The sequence below is a fragment of the Malurus melanocephalus genome, unplaced genomic scaffold, assembly GCF_030028575.1.
Source record: "Malurus melanocephalus ecotype Western Australia unplaced genomic scaffold, MMel_1.1 scaffold_166, whole genome shotgun sequence".
Lineage (NCBI taxonomy): Eukaryota > Metazoa > Chordata > Aves > Passeriformes > Maluridae > Malurus > Malurus melanocephalus.
In genome coordinates this window covers 78,222-96,291 of record NW_026623398.1, presented here as the reverse complement: position 1 = coordinate 96,291, position 18,070 = coordinate 78,222, and the positions used below count along the sequence as shown (strand labels likewise).

General features: G+C 36.6%; 1 protein-coding gene across 2 annotated transcripts in view; it reads right to left on the bottom strand.

Annotated features, from left to right (window-relative positions):
- Positions 1-2,515: 2,515 nt before the first annotated feature.
- Positions 2,516-18,070, bottom strand: part of FBXO9 (F-box protein 9) — a 19,445-nt gene continuing 3,890 nt past the window's right edge. Inside the window, exons 2-14 of one of the 2 annotated variants that reach the window (XM_057372202.1) lie at positions 17,856-17,933; positions 16,706-16,864; positions 16,225-16,282; positions 13,251-13,350; positions 9,959-10,089; positions 8,651-8,765; positions 8,035-8,153; positions 7,653-7,743; positions 6,590-6,685; positions 5,805-5,898; positions 4,969-5,123; positions 3,750-3,898; positions 2,516-3,312 (exon numbers count right to left, since the gene is read on the bottom strand). In XM_057372202.1, coding sequence (XP_057228185.1) covers positions 3,790-3,898; positions 4,969-5,123; positions 5,805-5,898; positions 6,590-6,685; positions 7,653-7,743; positions 8,035-8,153; positions 8,651-8,765; positions 9,959-10,089; positions 13,251-13,350; positions 16,225-16,282; positions 16,706-16,864; positions 17,856-17,933 — 1,305 coding nt within the window. In that variant the 3' untranslated portion in view covers positions 2,516-3,312; positions 3,750-3,789. Of the gene's footprint in view, positions 3,899-4,968; positions 5,124-5,804; positions 5,899-6,589; positions 6,686-7,652; positions 7,744-8,034; positions 8,154-8,650; positions 8,766-9,958; positions 10,090-13,250; positions 13,351-16,224; positions 16,283-16,705; positions 16,865-17,855; positions 17,934-18,070 lie in introns of both variants that reach the window. The other variant, XM_057372201.1, reaches the window with a different exon arrangement.

Here is an 18,070-nt window from a genome sequence, read left to right as displayed (position 1 = left end):
ATAGAGCATTCTGAGACTAAATTAATAAACATCCTACAAATAAGTTCAAAAGTTGTCGAAAAACTTGCAGTTGCCAAGGAAGGATGCCAATCCCAAAAAAGTAGGAATGTTGCCTTCAGAAGAGTCATGTTTCTTGATTTTTTTTCTGTTCATACTCTGAACATGGGTTCTGTCAAGTTGCTCTATACTGGAAAGTTAGCACCTGTCTCCTACTGCCTTGGATAGTACACATCAGCAGGAGGCACCTTTCAAATGGGGCACACTACCAGAGTTGAAAGCAATTTTAGTAAGAGAATGCACTTTTACATATCCTCAGAAGTTCCATTCAGTAACAGACTCTTGCTTCTCTTCCCAGTCCTCTGTTTCAGTCAACATTATATAGGACTTCTGACTCTAACAGTTATGTTGAGGACTTAGGAACTAGACTCTGGACAGGCCAGAGGCAAGGCAAGGCATTAACTGTTCCTTTTCAGCAAACAATTATGCAAGTCATTTYAATAAGCCATCTGCTAGTCTTAGCATAAAAGACAAAGCTTGAACCCAGACTGAGCAATTATCAAACGGAAATATCTGATTTCTCAACAGGTGTTAGTAACACTAAATAGCATATGTAACAATGATTTCTGAAATCCAAACTTTCAAAAATGTATAGAAGTTTTTGTCTTTTTTTATACTGGACTGTAGAAAAAATGGCGACACACCTCACTGGTTCAGCCATTTAACATTGACAAGTTTCCAAATAACTGGCACACATTCCAAGGGAATGCTTTTGAGTATTAAAAAAACCCAAACAAAACAGACTCCATTGTTCTCTTTCTTTAAATAAAGAACCTCAAGTAAACACCACATGTTTTTTAAATCCTGACCAGCTTGGCTCAGGGCTATTGAGCGATCAGGAGCTGAACTAGCAGCTGGGCAATGTTTCCTTGATGGTCCCTTGCTCAGGGCTCTGAATTACACTGTCCCTTTACACTATTACAAGGGGAAAATAYCCATTTAGGAATTCAGGACTCAATCTACTTGCACTCTCCTACACACTTTGCACATCCAGAAAGGTGCTTTGTTAATCCTACCTGACCTGCTGCTACCACTCGGGAGAGAACAAGTCTCCTGTAGCTGCAGTGGCACCTGCCAAGGGCATAAGGATATCTCAGACACAGGTTTAACTGGTGCTAATCTCCAATCAGACCGAGACAAATCAGCCTAACACCTGATCACYTGAGCATCTTCTCTACATGAAACTGTGCACTCTGCTGTCTTTAATCCAACACAAAAAAAGATCTACAGCTCAAGACCTATGTTTCTGTCACCTCTTGTAGCCCTCCTTCCACTTGTCTCAACACCTTCAGTAAATTCTTGGGAAAAAGGACTGTATAGGTGTACACCTTATTCTTTTAGYTGAGCTATTAATACAATTAGTAAACAACAATTTCACAGCAGTAAACTACTTATAACAACTAATGTCATTSTATGATAATTAAAAGGACAACAAAACTAAATTTTAAGAACATAGAGCCTCTAGTAATTAAAACCCTGGCTACTGAAAAACACTACATAGAATGAAGGAAAAGCAACTAGGCACCAATTCGTTGCTGAAATGGGTGCTATTTTAACAGCTGGATGCGATCAAACAGTAATAGCTGCTCATTAACCATTTCAAAACACAAAACTAGCTTCACTCTCGTATCGCTTAACGCAAGCATATTCATCATAGCTCAGTTTTACAGACTGAAGGCTCACATMATTTTCTTGATGAAGGAATATTTCACTTAATCTCAAAATAATCATTGCTTGAGACTTCTGTTGAATCAACATCTCAATTTGCAACCAGCTAGCTTTTCCTTACGCCGAGACTAATACATGGTCAAAGCAAGAAAAAACAAAAGATCTGAAGAAGCAACTAAGTCTTGGTATGAAAAGTGCTCTGAGTTAAAAGGCTCCTCTATGACATCCAACTTSGTTACTGGACAAGAGTGTACCTAAACTAATCAGTATCATCATCTGACTCTTGTGGCAAAACTTAAGACACTTCTCAGCAGGCAGAATCAGACCTTTATCTTTCACCCCCAATAACAGTATAAGTAATTAATGTATTCCTGTTTACAAACTTTGGAGTATTTCATAACATGAGGCTGATGTTCAAAGTATTGTTTCTCCTTCGAGCATTAAGAACATAATACACTCCTTATTAAATTTCTGTTGTATGAAGTGATAGTGCAACTGCAGTCTAAGGATGTAGGCCAAAATGTCATGTGGCAGAGCCCTTATTACACTAGCCAGAAACATCATGAACTTTAGATATATACATCCTTACTGAGAACTCATGTACCTGAAAACTTCTCTACTTTTCTTAGATAATCTGTAAGCAATGTAATAAAAAGTCATTAAGAGGTTAATTCTACCTGTCAATCTTGCCTAGCGTGTAGTTTATGCATGGTAGCTCATAACTAATCACCATTAACTCTATGAAAATAGGGATTTCTTTGGAAAATAAGAAATTGCAAGGGATTGCATGTTCAAAATCATGATTTATTGATGTATTTTTTAACCATGTAGCTCCTTGCAAAGATACARTTTATAAATTATAGAACAAGTATAGTTCTTTCCACATCTTTCACATTTTAGTCCTCAAGTCCAGGTCAGTATTTTGAAACAAGATGGTCAAAGGTCAATTATGCAAAATGGCTTAAAAAAAATCTACACTGAAAAGCTTCAGTTCTTCCAGGATCCAAGATACACACATAATWAAGCAGCATTACAATGTCTGCACTACACCCCCAAGCGATATATGCAGGAGAAGCAGCGTACAGTACCTGCACCAGACCTCAAGGTACACTTCATGATTAGCAGTACACAGCACCTGAACATCTACAGCAGCCTCAAAATTTATCTTAGTAAAACAAATGCTCAAAGGGATTACAGCATGTGTGGCAAGGTTAGATGAAGGGTTGTAGCACATTACAATCATGTCCAAATGAGCCCTGCTTACCTGTGCATTCACACCAGGCCAGTGCACGAGCAGTGCACACTGGCATTTCACCAGTGCACTGTGACACTCCCCAGGCAGGGCCGTGTACCTGAAAACTCATCCTACAGTACAAAAGAACAACTCATTGCCGGCATCCCTCTCCCCTCCATGCACAACCCGTGGAGAAGGCAGGCTCCACTGAACCTCTGCCAAGATCAAATCACACTGATGACCAGCTGACACCACTGCATTGGTGAGGATGTACTTTTGCAGTTAAATTCTACACTTCGTGCTTGCTTGCCCTTGACTTTTTCCTTAGGGTTGATGCTGACAAAATGCCGGATCTTAAAGGCAAACAAAAGAAGCTTAATTTAAAGAAAACATTTATTTGAAGTTCTTTTAAGTCACACAGCTTAACAGATGACAACTTTCTCCCTTTCACATTTCAAGTCTTCGCCAGAAATCATACACATTGTCCCATGGACAATGAGATTTTCCTATTGATTCCTTTTGAACAAATTGGTGTCTAGGCAGATGAAGATTCACATTTTAAGCAGACTGATTTAAAAACATTTAAAAAAACCCCAACACAACAAAACAAAACTTGTTATCAAACTCTTATCACAAATAAAAGGAGTTTAACACTCATAAGCTTGATCTCAAAACAAAATCCCAGCCATTCACAATCAAATAGAACATACTGCCTTCAAAAAATTCCTCGGAATTTTAAAATGCTCCAAATATATACACATTTATAACTTAAGTGCTTATTAGCTACAACCTTTTACTCATGCAAAAGTTGTGACAGAAGAAGGTGTTTCTTAGAGTGGCTTTTCTGAATATGCAGTAAAACTCTTCACTCGTGCAAAGAACAAAGGGGTGTACATTTTGTCAATGTCGAAAGTAGTAACAGCTGTCTCACCAGTCGATCTGCAAAGAGCATAGTAAAAGTTAAGTTAGACACAAGCTGCTGGTTGAGTCCCTCAAAAATGCAACCACGTTCCACAGTACAGCGTGTGCATCAAACTATAGCTGGAATAAAATGTCTTTTGTGATGCCTTGTTCTGAAAGCATTTTATTGGCTCAATCACACTATACAAAATTCACTTCTACTTTCATATCCAAGAAACCACTTTCCCTTTCCACTCTTATTATTAGCCCCACGACCTGAGCAATACAGAAACTTCATGCTGAAAAAAATGTCTGTGATATGTGCACTTCTTCATAAATTACCTATCACACTAGCTTTTACAAAAGCAATTTTTCTGTTTAAGGAAGTTGCCCATACTCCCAACCACGACAGTAGTTTATTTCCTGTATTTTATATTCTCACAGCTCAATATCTGAGCTATRTTCCTATTAAATACTGAATATAAAGTCTAAGAACACTGGAAGACAAGGCCTAAATCCACCCTAACTGCCAACATCAACTATCTGGAAAGCCAGCTTGCCAGTAACTTGGAATGTCAGGTGCAAGAACAGTGGTCATGGCTCCTGCCYGTTTAATGATCAGAACAGTTGGTCATATGCCCATATTCTGCACTGCTGAATTATATAGTTAGTAAACATTACAGTTMTCACATGACAAGTACAGACATCTTTAGTTTGCACATCCACAGTGGCAAAGATATATACCTTAATGAATATACACTTTCCACACCACCTCACTTCACACTACATTAAGTCATTCAACCCTGATTCAGTTCTGAAATCAAACACTGTGCATAAATCTTTTAAAAAGGTAAAATACTGTAGTTATGCTACTTAGGAAACTTCCTACTGTCATTAGAACAAGTTACTAAAATCTTGGGATTTCTTCTTATGTAACAGTTCATTATGGTATTTCAAATGAGGACCAGTTACTGTTTTCACAACATTCTGTTAAAGCCACCTAAGTCTCAGAGTCTTTACATTTTCTGTACTTAGTACTGGACAAATTAACGTCACCTTTAATCCAACAGTTTAGTATCCTTCTTTGCTCTTGGTCTCCATTTACTCACCTGCAAGTAATGTGACAAGAATGATGTATCCACACAAGTTTGTTGAACCTCTGGCGCCCACTGGAGCACAACTGTAGTCCTACATGGAAACTGGGATCTGTCTCTTGAGCAGGAACTCGGCGGAAATACCTATATTTGTGGTAATCAACTGGTTTCTGTACAGAGAAATAAGAAGTTTCATGACCTACAAAGAACACACTGTGCAACTATTTATCCTAAGTAACTGTGAGACCAGATTGTTAAAACTCTCATATTTAAATACAAGTACTAGCATTCCTTCAAAATACACAAACGTATATGTTAATGATGGAAGCAGTTTTCATAGAAAGCAAAATAAGCATGGAGGACACCACCTAACCATGCACACTCACTGGAACACTTCTTACTATTCCCAAGTTTCTCTTGACTGGCACTTTGGTAATCAGAAGAATTTGTAAATAAGCTGATCAAATAATTCAGAGTTTAATTAACAAAGGGTGCTTATCTAGTTTTATTTAATGTTGTGGAACATCAAATCTGATCTCAGAAAATTACCTATTCTCTGTCAACAATGTTGACATCTAATATCATCATACATGGAAATTAAGCCCAAGGGTACAACAACTGCTTAAATGTGAACCAGCTATTTATTTGCCTTAATAAGAAACTGTTACAGATTTGATGACAAATGTAAGAGACATCACCTGCTTAYTTTTATATTTCTTTAAGCGTTTATAATTAAGTTATTTTTTTTAATCCTYTGGTGTAATGCAAACCTTTGGATCCCTTAAAACATTCAGACTGAGTAAAATCCTCCTCCTTAACCTATTCCTCCTCTATTTCATTTTTCTACCTACCTCTTCCTTTTTCTTCATTATTACAGCAAATACTTTGGTTTGATTGTCTGTTTCTTGGGAAAGGCGATAATGGCCAAGCAAGATTGCATCTGTTCTGAAAGGTTAAAAAGGAGGATAATGTCAGGGATGTAAAAACATTCTTTCGCAAAAGYGTGATTTCTTATAATACAAATATCAGCAATGAAACAAAGACTGACTGCATAGCATAATTAGATAAACTATTTCTTATTTCCTTTCAGTAAAGGCTCATCAATGATATTAAAGATGAAAACATTTTGGGAGGYTGCTTCTAATTTTCCCAAACAAGACAGTAAAGAGAAGTTTAGTTGGCTCTACCTAGCCTACTACTAAATATTTACAGATTTCTGGTGAACAACTCAAACTTGTTTGGAGGTTGCAAACAATTTTCTATGGTTTTGTGTGCAAACATCAAAAAGTAATAATTTAGTCATTGMAATTTTCTCTTTCCTTCAGTTAAAGAAGTGTGAGAAGGCAGTCAATAACAAAGTAGTATCTTTAAAATGATTGTTCCCTCTACTTGCCTTAAAAATTTCAAATCACATAACCCACAAAGGAAATCTAATTACAACATCAGGATTCTAGAACAAAAGATATCTTTGCATAAATATCAAAATTTTTTTGTAGTACTTAGGAGAGAATTATAAACATCTATTACACAATATAAACAATATTGTTTTGCTAAGCCAGGATATAGAATCTGAGACAAAAATAAACAGGTAAAAGSAAAATGAAAACTTTAGAGCCAAGTATTTTATTTTAATAACCTTGTGTTTTTAGTCCGTAAGCGAGGAACTATAGATTGAGGATCTTCRGGAGTTGTTAGCATCATAACTTGACCATCTGGAAAGAATCTCAAATACCTGCAAAAACATAATTACACAATGCAAACCTAGAAAACATATCCTTTTCCCAGTTCCTTGTCTTTTTGCTTTTAAAATCACAGGATGTTAGCCAGAAGGATTTAGAACTTATTTGGTACTAGCATCTGAAAACATAATTCTTCACACATAACAGAAAAAAGACATCAGAAATCAAGAGAGTTAGAAAGACTGAAAGATCAAGTTATGAAGAGTTATGAAGTTTATCACCTCTATCAAAGCAAGGTGGGTACCCTGAGATCAAAAATGACCTCAAGTTTCTCCATTCCCAGCATCCACTGAGACTAATGCAACAAAATCTCAGTTACAATATCAATACAGATTCAGCAATGTCATATGGACGTTTTCAGGTTCTGAAATCTGATTGATTTTTACTCAAATTTTATTTTATTCAAATAGTGTGCTGATGTTTGAGCCTACAGCATTAGCCATCAGATTTGATGATTTCCATGAACAGCTTCCAGCCTCAGAAGGGATAGCAAAATGAAACAGTAACAGCAAGATGAACAGCAGAAAAACAGGCTGAGGAAACAAACGGAAAGGCACCAAGTTGAGAAAGCCTAGCCTYTTGATTTTCACAGCTGATTACACAGAAGCAAAACAACAAATCTTGTATAATCGCATGTATCCTCTTTGCAGAATTGTGTCCTGTATTGTATCAGAAATGTAAAGCAAGGGAAAGAAATCTGTAGATGAGTATTACTGTTGTTTAGTGTTCAAGCTTTAGTCAYATGACATGGTTTAAGTGATGATGAAACATGTTTCCAAGCCCATTTCTAATTTAATAAATCCTATTTTWAAGACCTATTCTCAAAAAATACACATTGCTTTACACACTGTAGCAATCCCACTCAGTTTTACAGAATGATTATTGTCTGTGATAACAAGGGGTGGATTTTAAGAACTTAAGAGAGAAACAATTCACTCACTCATTGCACTACAGCTCTACCTGTAATATTCCACTTGGTGCCATGCTCTGTAGAAACCATCAAGAGACTGCTCTCCCTGACGTATGTATTTGGTCTTGCTGACATATACACCTACCAAAAAGGAAGATACAAGCATATGAACAAAAATTGAGAACGTAAAATATTTATCATGAAAAAAACAATATTCTAAAACTTYCCAGTATGCTTTTGTTACTTAATTCCATGGAAGCTTTATTTTCATCCCTTGCACCCTTCCTTTCTCTTTGCAGATATTCTACAAATTCAAATGCACCAATAAGTTCATATTAGGTCTAACAACAATTCCACAAACATCAAACCCGCGTGACTGTTTCTGTCATGGGTACACACGTAATTRCAACCATTTCCAAAAGTTCAGCTTACCATCAAATCGAACACGAGGCCTCTCCAAAAACATGTCCCTCCAAGAGGCATATGGAACAAGTTTATTACAGCTCCTGCCCCATATTTTCAARCAGACTTGATGCCAGATTTCAGGATCTCTAGTGAAAATGAGAAAAAAGCAAACCCCGTAACTTCCCTACAAACCCCGTTTAATTTTTGATATATAAAAGTAACACTCTCTTACTTAGTTTGGATGCAACTAAAAGAAACTTTTTTGAACAAAAATAGTTCATAATTTAAAACCACTCATTTACTTAATCCTGCAGTGCACGAAAGCCTTTTTGAGTGTCACTGTCATCCAAGCACAGAACCACAATACTGTAACACCCCGGCACTTCTCGGTGTGACTATGTGAGRATGACAACATAACAGACCCTATTTTGGAGACCTGAAACTCTAAGTTGCATGAGCAGGTAATACTTTCTGCTAGATTTTTAATTACAGTAAAGTCACCTACCTCACACACCATTTAGTAGTGTGTTCAAAAACTGATGAGCACTGTGAGRAGCATAACATGAGAACGTCCACGGGAAGAAAAAGCAGGACATACTTAGTGAAAAGAGAAGCTTCATTTTAGATAAATTATCTACAATACCTGGCACAAATGTAAAATCCTCGACAAACAAGAGATAATTGCTCCAATGATCTTAGATCCAAGTCACTTGAAACCACCCATCGGAAAATGTACATTAGAACTTCCATAGGCAACGCTAAAAAGAGAAAAGAAATCCTTGTTAGATGCAACCTGTAAATCAACAAGTTTTTTATAATTCCAAGTTCGGCTTTTAACTTTGCATTAAAAAAATCCTCCTTTTCACATTGTAGCCTGATGCCAGAGAACAAAAAAAAAAATTATCTCTAACATAAAACGTCGCTATAGATTACACATGATGTCCAYAAAGGATACTTTTCAGCCTAACTTCTGAAGCAGACATCGTGATTTTTTGAAAGTTTTCATTGTGCTATAAAAAAGTCAGTTAAAAAGATACTATAACAGAGGACTGTCTGGAAAGCAGAATACAAATCTAGAAAAAGACTAAGATTGCTGCTCAAAGGAYACAGGTCCTAAGATAATTTTAGAGTAATGTCTGCAACATTTTGTCTTTACTGGTAAAAAAAGAAAATACCCTTTMCCAAGTGGTAGGTTGATAATGGTAGCTACAATAAAATCCTYTTTTAAAATTCTCATTTTCTTTAGGATTTGATTAGCTTCATTTACTTTATTTTCTTTCCTTGACCAAAACAGAGGAGATCAGGCCAAAACTTCAAAGTGCAACTGATAATTTGGGATGCAGAACAAAAGCATCTGTTTTAAAGGGCGATCATAGCTCATATACACTCTCTACAATKTAGATCACATAAGGAAATCTCAGGATAACTGTACTAGAACTGAAGCACTGAAAGTCATTAAYCTTCAAAAGACTTTCTAGCTTTGTTACATAGTCTTTTTGAACCTGAAAACACATTTGTTGCATAAATCTCATACAGAATCAGGTAAAAGAAATGTAGAGATGAATACTCAGAACAACTGTCTCTTACACTTAAAAAGTGTAATACATATTTGCAAACCAAATGAAAAGAACTGGAAGGAAAACTGGAATACTTACTTCAGCAAGTCCATTCCTATTAGTTGCTACTTKTAAGTATGTCTCCAAACCTAAAAATTTTACTCTAAAGTACTACATGGAAAAGCTTGTGTGACAAAGATCATGTATGAAAGCAAGGTCTGTTTAGCTAGCTGATCTTTTTTTTCCTTTGTATCTAACTATAAAAGTAATGTAAAGATATAATGTATGCACTTCTTCAAAGGTGGCTTTTGAATGAAGAAGACAAATGTTTTAATAAAGTAAAATGTCTGTATAAATTCTGSTTCTCAACTCTTACAGTGCATCTTAACTCATACCTGAGATATGGGTTTGGCTGACATCAACTTCAGGCTGACAAAGCTTGACTGAAGATTCCTGAAGAGTTAATTGCTGCTGGAAATCCGTCAGGAGATCTGCCATTTTGTCATCCTCTTTGTTATCCTCAACACTAGAAAAGGGGCAATGCCAACACTGTAATACTGGACAAAACATACCAACAGATGTCCTCATCTTGGCMTCAATCCACTACCTTTTTCTCATTCAATAGAGTGGTTTCCTGTATGTTTTTAAAGCAATTTCATTTCATCATACAATAAAACAACTACTGAAATATTATCCAGTTCATTTAGATGTTGCTAGAACACCTGTGACAGCAGCAACTGGGTTTTTTTTTCATTAAATTTCCAGGGGTTTTTTTGTATTCAACAGTTTTTTAGTGAAGTTACTGAAGAATTTCTTGGCCCCATGAAAAGCCAAATCTCATCTTTCACTTTGTCTAAGATATGGCATATGCAGGAAATAAAGTRTTGTTAATGTAAAGTTGTATTTTGTAATCCTTCTCATAATGTAAGATATTGCAAACAATTAAAAATTATTTTTCACTTTTGTGCTATTCACTAAAAAGTAATCCTTCATGGGTATTCTCAACTGTAATGAAGGAAAACTACTTTTGTACCTAGTCTGTAAACAGGCAGAAATAATAAATTTCAGGAGCCAGAACAAGATAGCAGAACAGAAACAATAAGCTTGCTACTCATCAGTAAACTTGAAGGATTACTAAGTAATAWAAGAACATTATCACTTTTAAAAAATAAATCTAACTTGAAGTTATACGTCATAATATGATCTTTTTAATAGATGCCTGCTTGCTTGCCCCAAATGACCAGAAACTAAACAAAACTCCTTGAAGTGCATCACTAAACACTTTCTTTCCCCTGACTTGGTATACAAGCTGATTAAGAAATCTTCCAGTCACTTTCTAATACTATTCAATTCTACTCTAAACAAGCYAATAGAATGAGCTGAGAATACAAGCAAGCAACTAGTAGACCTACTAATRGGTTTTAAAATATCATAGAGAAGGAAATGATGTTTGGGCCCATCATAGCTAAGACTACAGTAAGATGTTGCACTGAACATACCTTCCTTTATTTTGATAAATATGATCAGTCCCAGTACCTACAGGCCRCACTGTAAACTGTTTTTTCAACTCTAATTGCATAATTTATTTTTTCTCATCAAGATTGTACGAAACACCTACAACAGTAATTCAGAAAGCACAAACACCACAACTAAAATCTCTTGAAAAAATACATCTCTATAAATACGGCTTTAAACAATTGAGACTACTGGTTGTTTTTCTCTCACTGTCRAAGAGCGCTGGGAAGAGTACAGCAACATTTAAAAAAACAAATAAAAATTCAGAGAATTGTAGAATCATTTAGGTTGGAACAACCTCTAAGATGAAGCCAAACCATTAACCCAGCACTGCCACGTCCACCATTGAACTAYGTCCCTAACTGCCACATGTACACATATTCTAAATATCTGCAGGCACAGTGACTCAGCCTCATCTCTGGGAAGCCTATTCCAAGTGCTTGACAAMCCTCTCTGTGAAGACATTTTTCCTAATATCCACTCTAAAGCACACCCCGAGGCCATTTCTTCTTGTCCTGTCGCTTGTTATTCAGGAGAAAAGACGAACCTCTACCTCAATACAGCCTCCTTTCACATGGTTATAAAGAGAAATAATGTCTCCCCTGAGCCTCCTCTTCTCCAGGCTTAACAAGCCCAGCTCCCTCAGCTGCTCCTTGTAAGATCTGTGCTCCAGACCCTTCACCAGCTCTGTTGCTTTTCCCCGGACTCACTCCAGCCCCTCAACATCTTTCCTGTAGTGAGAGGCAAGACCTGGACACAGCACTCGAGGTGTGGCCTCACCAGTGCCAAGTACAGGGTGACAATCACTGCCCTGGGCCTGCTGGCCACACTACTGCTGACACAGGCCAGGATGCCACTGGCCTTGGCCACCTGGGCACACCCTGGCTCATGTTCAGCTGCTGTCAGTCAGGATCTCAGGGTCCATTCCACTGGGCATTCTCCAGCCACTCTGCCCCAGCCTGTAGCTCTGCATGGGRTCGTTGTCAATCAAGTGCAGGACCCAGCACTTGGCCTTGTTGAACCTCACACTCTTRGCCTTGGACCATTGATCCAGCCTGTCCAGATCTCTCTGCAGAGCCTTCCTACCCTCCAAAAGGGCCACTCCCACCCAAGTTCATGTCAAASAGTCTTAAAGGAGTAGAGAAAATGATGCTAAAGTAAGAAAATAATCCTATGAAAACCAAGATTTTTACATGACTATAGCGCACAACCCCGTAATTTTTCTAGTGCACAAATGCATAGCAAARATTTCATGCCAGCAATACATTCAACAAAAGTAATGGATATAAATAAAGTACTTAGCTCATTTTGCACTCTTATATTAAGTCAACTGCTGCATTGGAGCTGTACTGCCCAGGGGCAACAAGACTGAGTAGTAGTAATACCACTGGGACATGGCTGTGCTTTCCTTTTCCATTCTCCATTCTAAAACTCTTGATTTCTTGATGCAGCTCTCAGCAGCACCAAAGGCTGCTACAAGTAAGCAAGTAATCAGGAAGCTGTTTCCTAAGCTTGTCTATGCTAGGCTACAGKGGCTGTAACAGAAGATTTGGCCCTAAACTGAATTCTGTCCTTAAACATGTTTAAGTCTTGGGCTTAAGTTAGGCCAACCTTAAGTCACTACGCACTCACTGAATTGAGGCTAGGGGCATTCTGATGGTTCTAATGATGAAAGACTAGACTACTAAGATTGCAATTGCTCTGTTGAAAATACTCTCATTTGGCTGTGTTAGCACAAAAAGGGTAGATTATTCCATTRCTTAATTAAGATGTTGATTTCATAGTACGAAGCTTTAACAAATTAATCTTCTTGTCATCTGTAACTTTGTAGATAATCCTAAATCTGAAAATCAAAATAAAGTGACTCATGTGTCTTTTTTTATTATTTGTTTTTATAACAGGTAAAAACATAACTATTTTTAATCCTTCCCCCTGAAATCAGCTAGGATCCCAACATGCATGAAACTGTCTTTGAAAAATACAGAAATGTCCTCCTTGGACTAATGCATCTGTAAATGTTCTGTGAAGCAGTCTACTTAACTGAGAATAGGTACGTTTTCCAGATATTAAGAGACTTACAAGCATATGACAGCAGAGTATTGATACGCTTCAGAAACAAAACATCATGTTTCAGTACTCTTATGCACTTAATTAGTAAAATTTCATACTTACCACCTCTTTCCAACTCCATCACCATCTGGAGACCGTGTATAGGTGATCTTAAACTCTATATCAGGTACAAGCTGCATGGCTAGACGATAAAACTTGATGGCTGAAAACAMAAGTTTGATGTTTAAACATATCTGATGCCCATACTAGCTTATCAAATAAAGACTGTTTTCAGAGAGACAGTTTCAGCTAAAAGCAATAAGAAGGTGGAGAATGCATTTGCCTAGGAAAGCTTGTTTAGCCTAAACTGTTAGGTTTAAATTCAGTGCAGGAGAGCAGAACATTAGGTACCTATTTTCTAAACTAAAAACCTCATATACTTTTTTAGAATAAAGGGTTATTTCAGATGTGTCTCAGCTTTTACAATTAATTAATTTTACCTTTTTAATTACTACAAATTCAACTACGGAGTACAAAATTTTACATTAAAACATTATAAAGTCTTGATGTTGTTTGTTGCCCAGCACTTGCAAAGATTTCTYATCAAGCTGTAAAAATTTTAGACASTAGATCAATAACTAACCATAAGTTAAATGAAAGAGAAAAATGATGCAGGCACTTCACATCCCTGGTATAGCACAGACAGGCATTCAGCCATATACAACACTACAAAAGTGAGAATGGTGAATAAAATATTGATGCAATTTTAAAGTTTCAACAATAGACACAAAACATCAGTTTCTCTATGGAAACTCCAGGGAAATAAAGAAGGCACAGAAGCAAGCCACTCAACACAATGAGGGTAGGAAAGCAGACTCGTCACGAAACTATGGGATTGGGTTTTGCACACATTTCTCACAAACTGCAAAAATACTTCTGCCTTTAGCACTATAAAGATCCTACAAACACTGAGCAGAGAAAGAGGTTCAGAAACATCACTGTGGCAGGAAACTGTTATTAAAGGTGCAGTATGCCTTTCTTCTGAGTCAGSTCTTAATTTAAATTAAGATCCTTCTTAATTTAAATTAATTCATTGTATGTACATTCAATCTATTTTAATACCAGTATTAAAATCATGTATGCATTTATATGTTTCTTTGTATTCCCACATGGTGATACTAAGATCAGAGGGCAGCTCTTCAGTTTGGACTCTTAAAACCAAAACGCAAATAAAACATCAATGATGTAGAGCTCAGAATTTGTATAGTCAGTCCGAGAAAACCTCATTTAGGATTAGCAAGTGTTCCTATTTCCTTGAGCTCATGTCAGGGCCAGTGACTGACAAATAGTATCCTTTGGCTGCTGAGGATGAGAAATACCAGCAGACAGCTAAGTAGAGATCAGTTTCAACTTTAGCATTTAATCTTGCAGACAAGGCCTCTACTGTACTCAAGCATGAACAAGCTGCAGCACCCAACAGTCYCACAAACATCAGGTATCAGCAGATTGCAGAAGCAGGCTTGGATTGTGGTGACCTGGGCCAGGTCAGCAAATAAAAAGCATGGCCTGAAAACAGATGTCCCAACATGTGCTCAGTAATATATCTGCATCAGGCATAGGACTGTGCCTCTAAGGTCTCATATAGATCAATGTGTAGAAACAGTTCAGACTTAGTTTCTCTAAGTCTCAAATCAAATTCAATTGAGAAAGATTAATTCATACTCATGCAATCCAGATGTCTGAAACACTTCCTTGTGAATGGAATTCTGTTAGGTATTACTATTTCTCTGCTGCTATGTTTAACATACAAGGAGTGCATTGAAGCAAATGGAGCCACAGCTTTTATTTTATATACACAATATTTAAAGAAACCTCTTTCCTCACCATTTTTTAAAATTTACTCAGAAAGAACCTTCACAATCTATTACRTGATTTCCTAAATTGTACCATTTTTTAGTTCTGACAGACTGTTTCATTGTACATTTAATCCTATACTGAAAACCCACCATATCTTAGCCTAAAGTAATTTTGCCCTGTAAAAACACGTAATAAATGAGAAACTGAGACAACTAATTTATTACCTACAGGGGACTCATATTTCAGTTAACATGAGATATGAAACAACCACCAGAAATCCCCTTGAAAAGGAAGGAAAATTCCCATGGTGGAGTGGAAATTTTGTACTTAGCAGGTGACTGAGTTCAGGAGCTTCCAGAGTTCTCTCAGATTTGTGTATCTTAACTATTTTGCACCTGATTTTAAAACATGGCRGCCAAGCCCTCTGGTGGATGAGCAGGATGGCACAAATGTTCTGCTTCACTTCCTTTTTTGCATGAAAGAAATAGAAAATTCGTATCTCCACTACTGCTGACCTACARGACTTGGAAGTTAGGACAAACTTCTTACTCTCTATATTCTGAAAACTAAATATGAGAAACGAAACTTTGAATTTCTATTTTTACTRGTGCTGATAGCAAGAGTGCAGGCAAGCAAGCTAAGCACCTTAAATATTTATGGCAAACCTCAAAGACTACCAGATTTAAACATTCACTGCAGGAATTCTTGAAAAAGCTATTTTAGCATGCTGTGTTAATTAAAAAAYAAACAAAAACYCCAAAGCCAATCTGSCCCCTCCAAAAAAACAAAAAGCACYAAAAATCCCCCACAACCAAACAAAGCATTCCAGAAATTAAGTCGTTTTGTTCACAGTGGAATGACGAGAACTGTGAGCATAGGAAATACACTATATTGCCTTGATTAATTATTATGCTAATTTCATGTTACAGAAGTCACACAATGAAACATTCTACAACAAGCAATCCAGGGCTCCATTACAGTGCAGTATTTTAAAATACTGTTATTTTGCCCAAAAGCTAGAAATTCTTTCCTTGACCTCACTTTTACTTTACCTCAACCTTARAACTGTGATATGATGGTTCCTTCTATACCATATTTGTTTGCTTATCTGAATAACAGAGCTCTCAGRAGACTATTAGCCTGTAGTTTGAGTTCACTGGCACCATGTAGTTTTGCCCATAAATCAGAGGGTGCTAGCTTTCTCTGCAATAAGGGTGTTCACTGTAGACTTCCATATTACCTTCATAAAGGGCCCCATTTCGTTCTTCTTCCACTGCCTTCAGGAAAAGTTCTTTTGCCTGCACAATAAATTACACAGAGCACTTCTTAAATTCCTTATAAACACAAGTGAAATGCATTTGACTTAGAGTTATTTTTGATCTTACACCCTGTAGCCTATGACAGAGATGGACAAAATAATTACATAAAGAGAGAAGACATACTCATGTGCTACAAGAAATAACTGAAATTCCCAATTAACAAACTATTTATATTCCTGCTGCTTGTTCCTTACCTAGTCTTYCAGAATGCAGACTGTGAAGGTGACACCAAAGCAAACATAAAGACTAGAAAAATCAGTGTAGGATTATGAAGATATTAGAATGGAGACAAGGTAATAACTACTGTTGTTTCTCTAGATTTAATTCAGCATTACCTTTTAGGACAATTATACTGGAACAGTAATAYAGAAAAAACCGCAAAATTATGCATCTTTTTTGTACCTTTTCCTCTTTTGCTATCTCCTGTTTCCCCTTGGCATCAACAGACTTTAGTCCAGGTCCTCTTGATGATGCTCTGCATGGCAGAGGTTCCAACCCACTAGAACTCACACCTGGGGCAAGCTCAAACATCCACTGAGCTCTGAACATCTGGAGCTCTGCCTAAAAAACATGATTAATTCTACTTAGTATCACATATTCAGACATTACATCTGAGGAGAAATTATAAAGTACAAACATAAAGAAGAATTTCAAAACTATGCTTTACATTTCCAAGTYTTAGATGACTTCAGTGAATTTAGGCACAGAGTTAGCAATAGTTTTATGGTAAATTTATTTTAAAAGTGTACAAGTACTTGTTCAGTCTCATTCCAATAAAAAAGTGCTTTTCTACACTGTTCACCTCAGAAGAAAAACTGGTGTTTCAATAAGAGGTTGTTAGTACTATGGTTATGATCTAAGATTCCATAGAAAAGTGTTCTTTCCAGACATGATGATGTTTGTTCTTTTCTATGCAGAATTATCACAAGCAAGCGGTCAATTAGCTTAATTAGCAAAATTAAAATTCAGAAAACCTAATTTTTTGTACATATGCAYACTAAGCTCTCTGACAATCAAGGCCATCATTTATATAGTATACAAATAAGACCTTACTCCTTTCTCTTTTAAAAGGTATGGACTATGCTCTGTGAAACAAGACAAGTTACAATTCTTGCCATACTTTCTTTTCAGCATCTTTGAAGTTACATTTTACTTGTCTCTGGCAATCATCACAACTTCTGGAAGCAACTACACAGAAATCTAGGCTTGTWAGAGAACACACTTTTCTATTACACTGCTTTTATCAGCTTTCTGGTCCAGTACAGAGTGACARCTTAAACTGGAATTTGATCCATACAGAAACTGTCCAATTTCTACAGCTCTGCAAATAAATTCCAAATCTGTCACTAAATTTCTTTTCATCTACACAGATAACTGAAGACTGAACTTGACACTTGGTACACAATGCAAAATTTATTTCACTTTTGGAGGGGCAGACAGTTTAAGCATTTATCAGATCAACAAATGTGTTGTAACTAAATGAGGATAAATGATGCAGCTTAAATCACAGCAGTACTATGTTTGTAAAAACCCACTAGTGTAAGAGACATACCTGAAGATTTGCTTCACCAGATCTTTCACTGTCATCAGTTCTTACCAAATCAGGGTGACAATCTTCTTCAGCTTCTGCCTAGTAGAGAGCAGCCAAAAGTGGTTATAGGGTCTGCATAAGTCCCTACAGCACATTCACAAAGCACAACTATCACGGACAACCATAAAAAAAAAAAAAAAAAAAAAACCAAAAAAAACTTCACTCTTTTTAGAAAT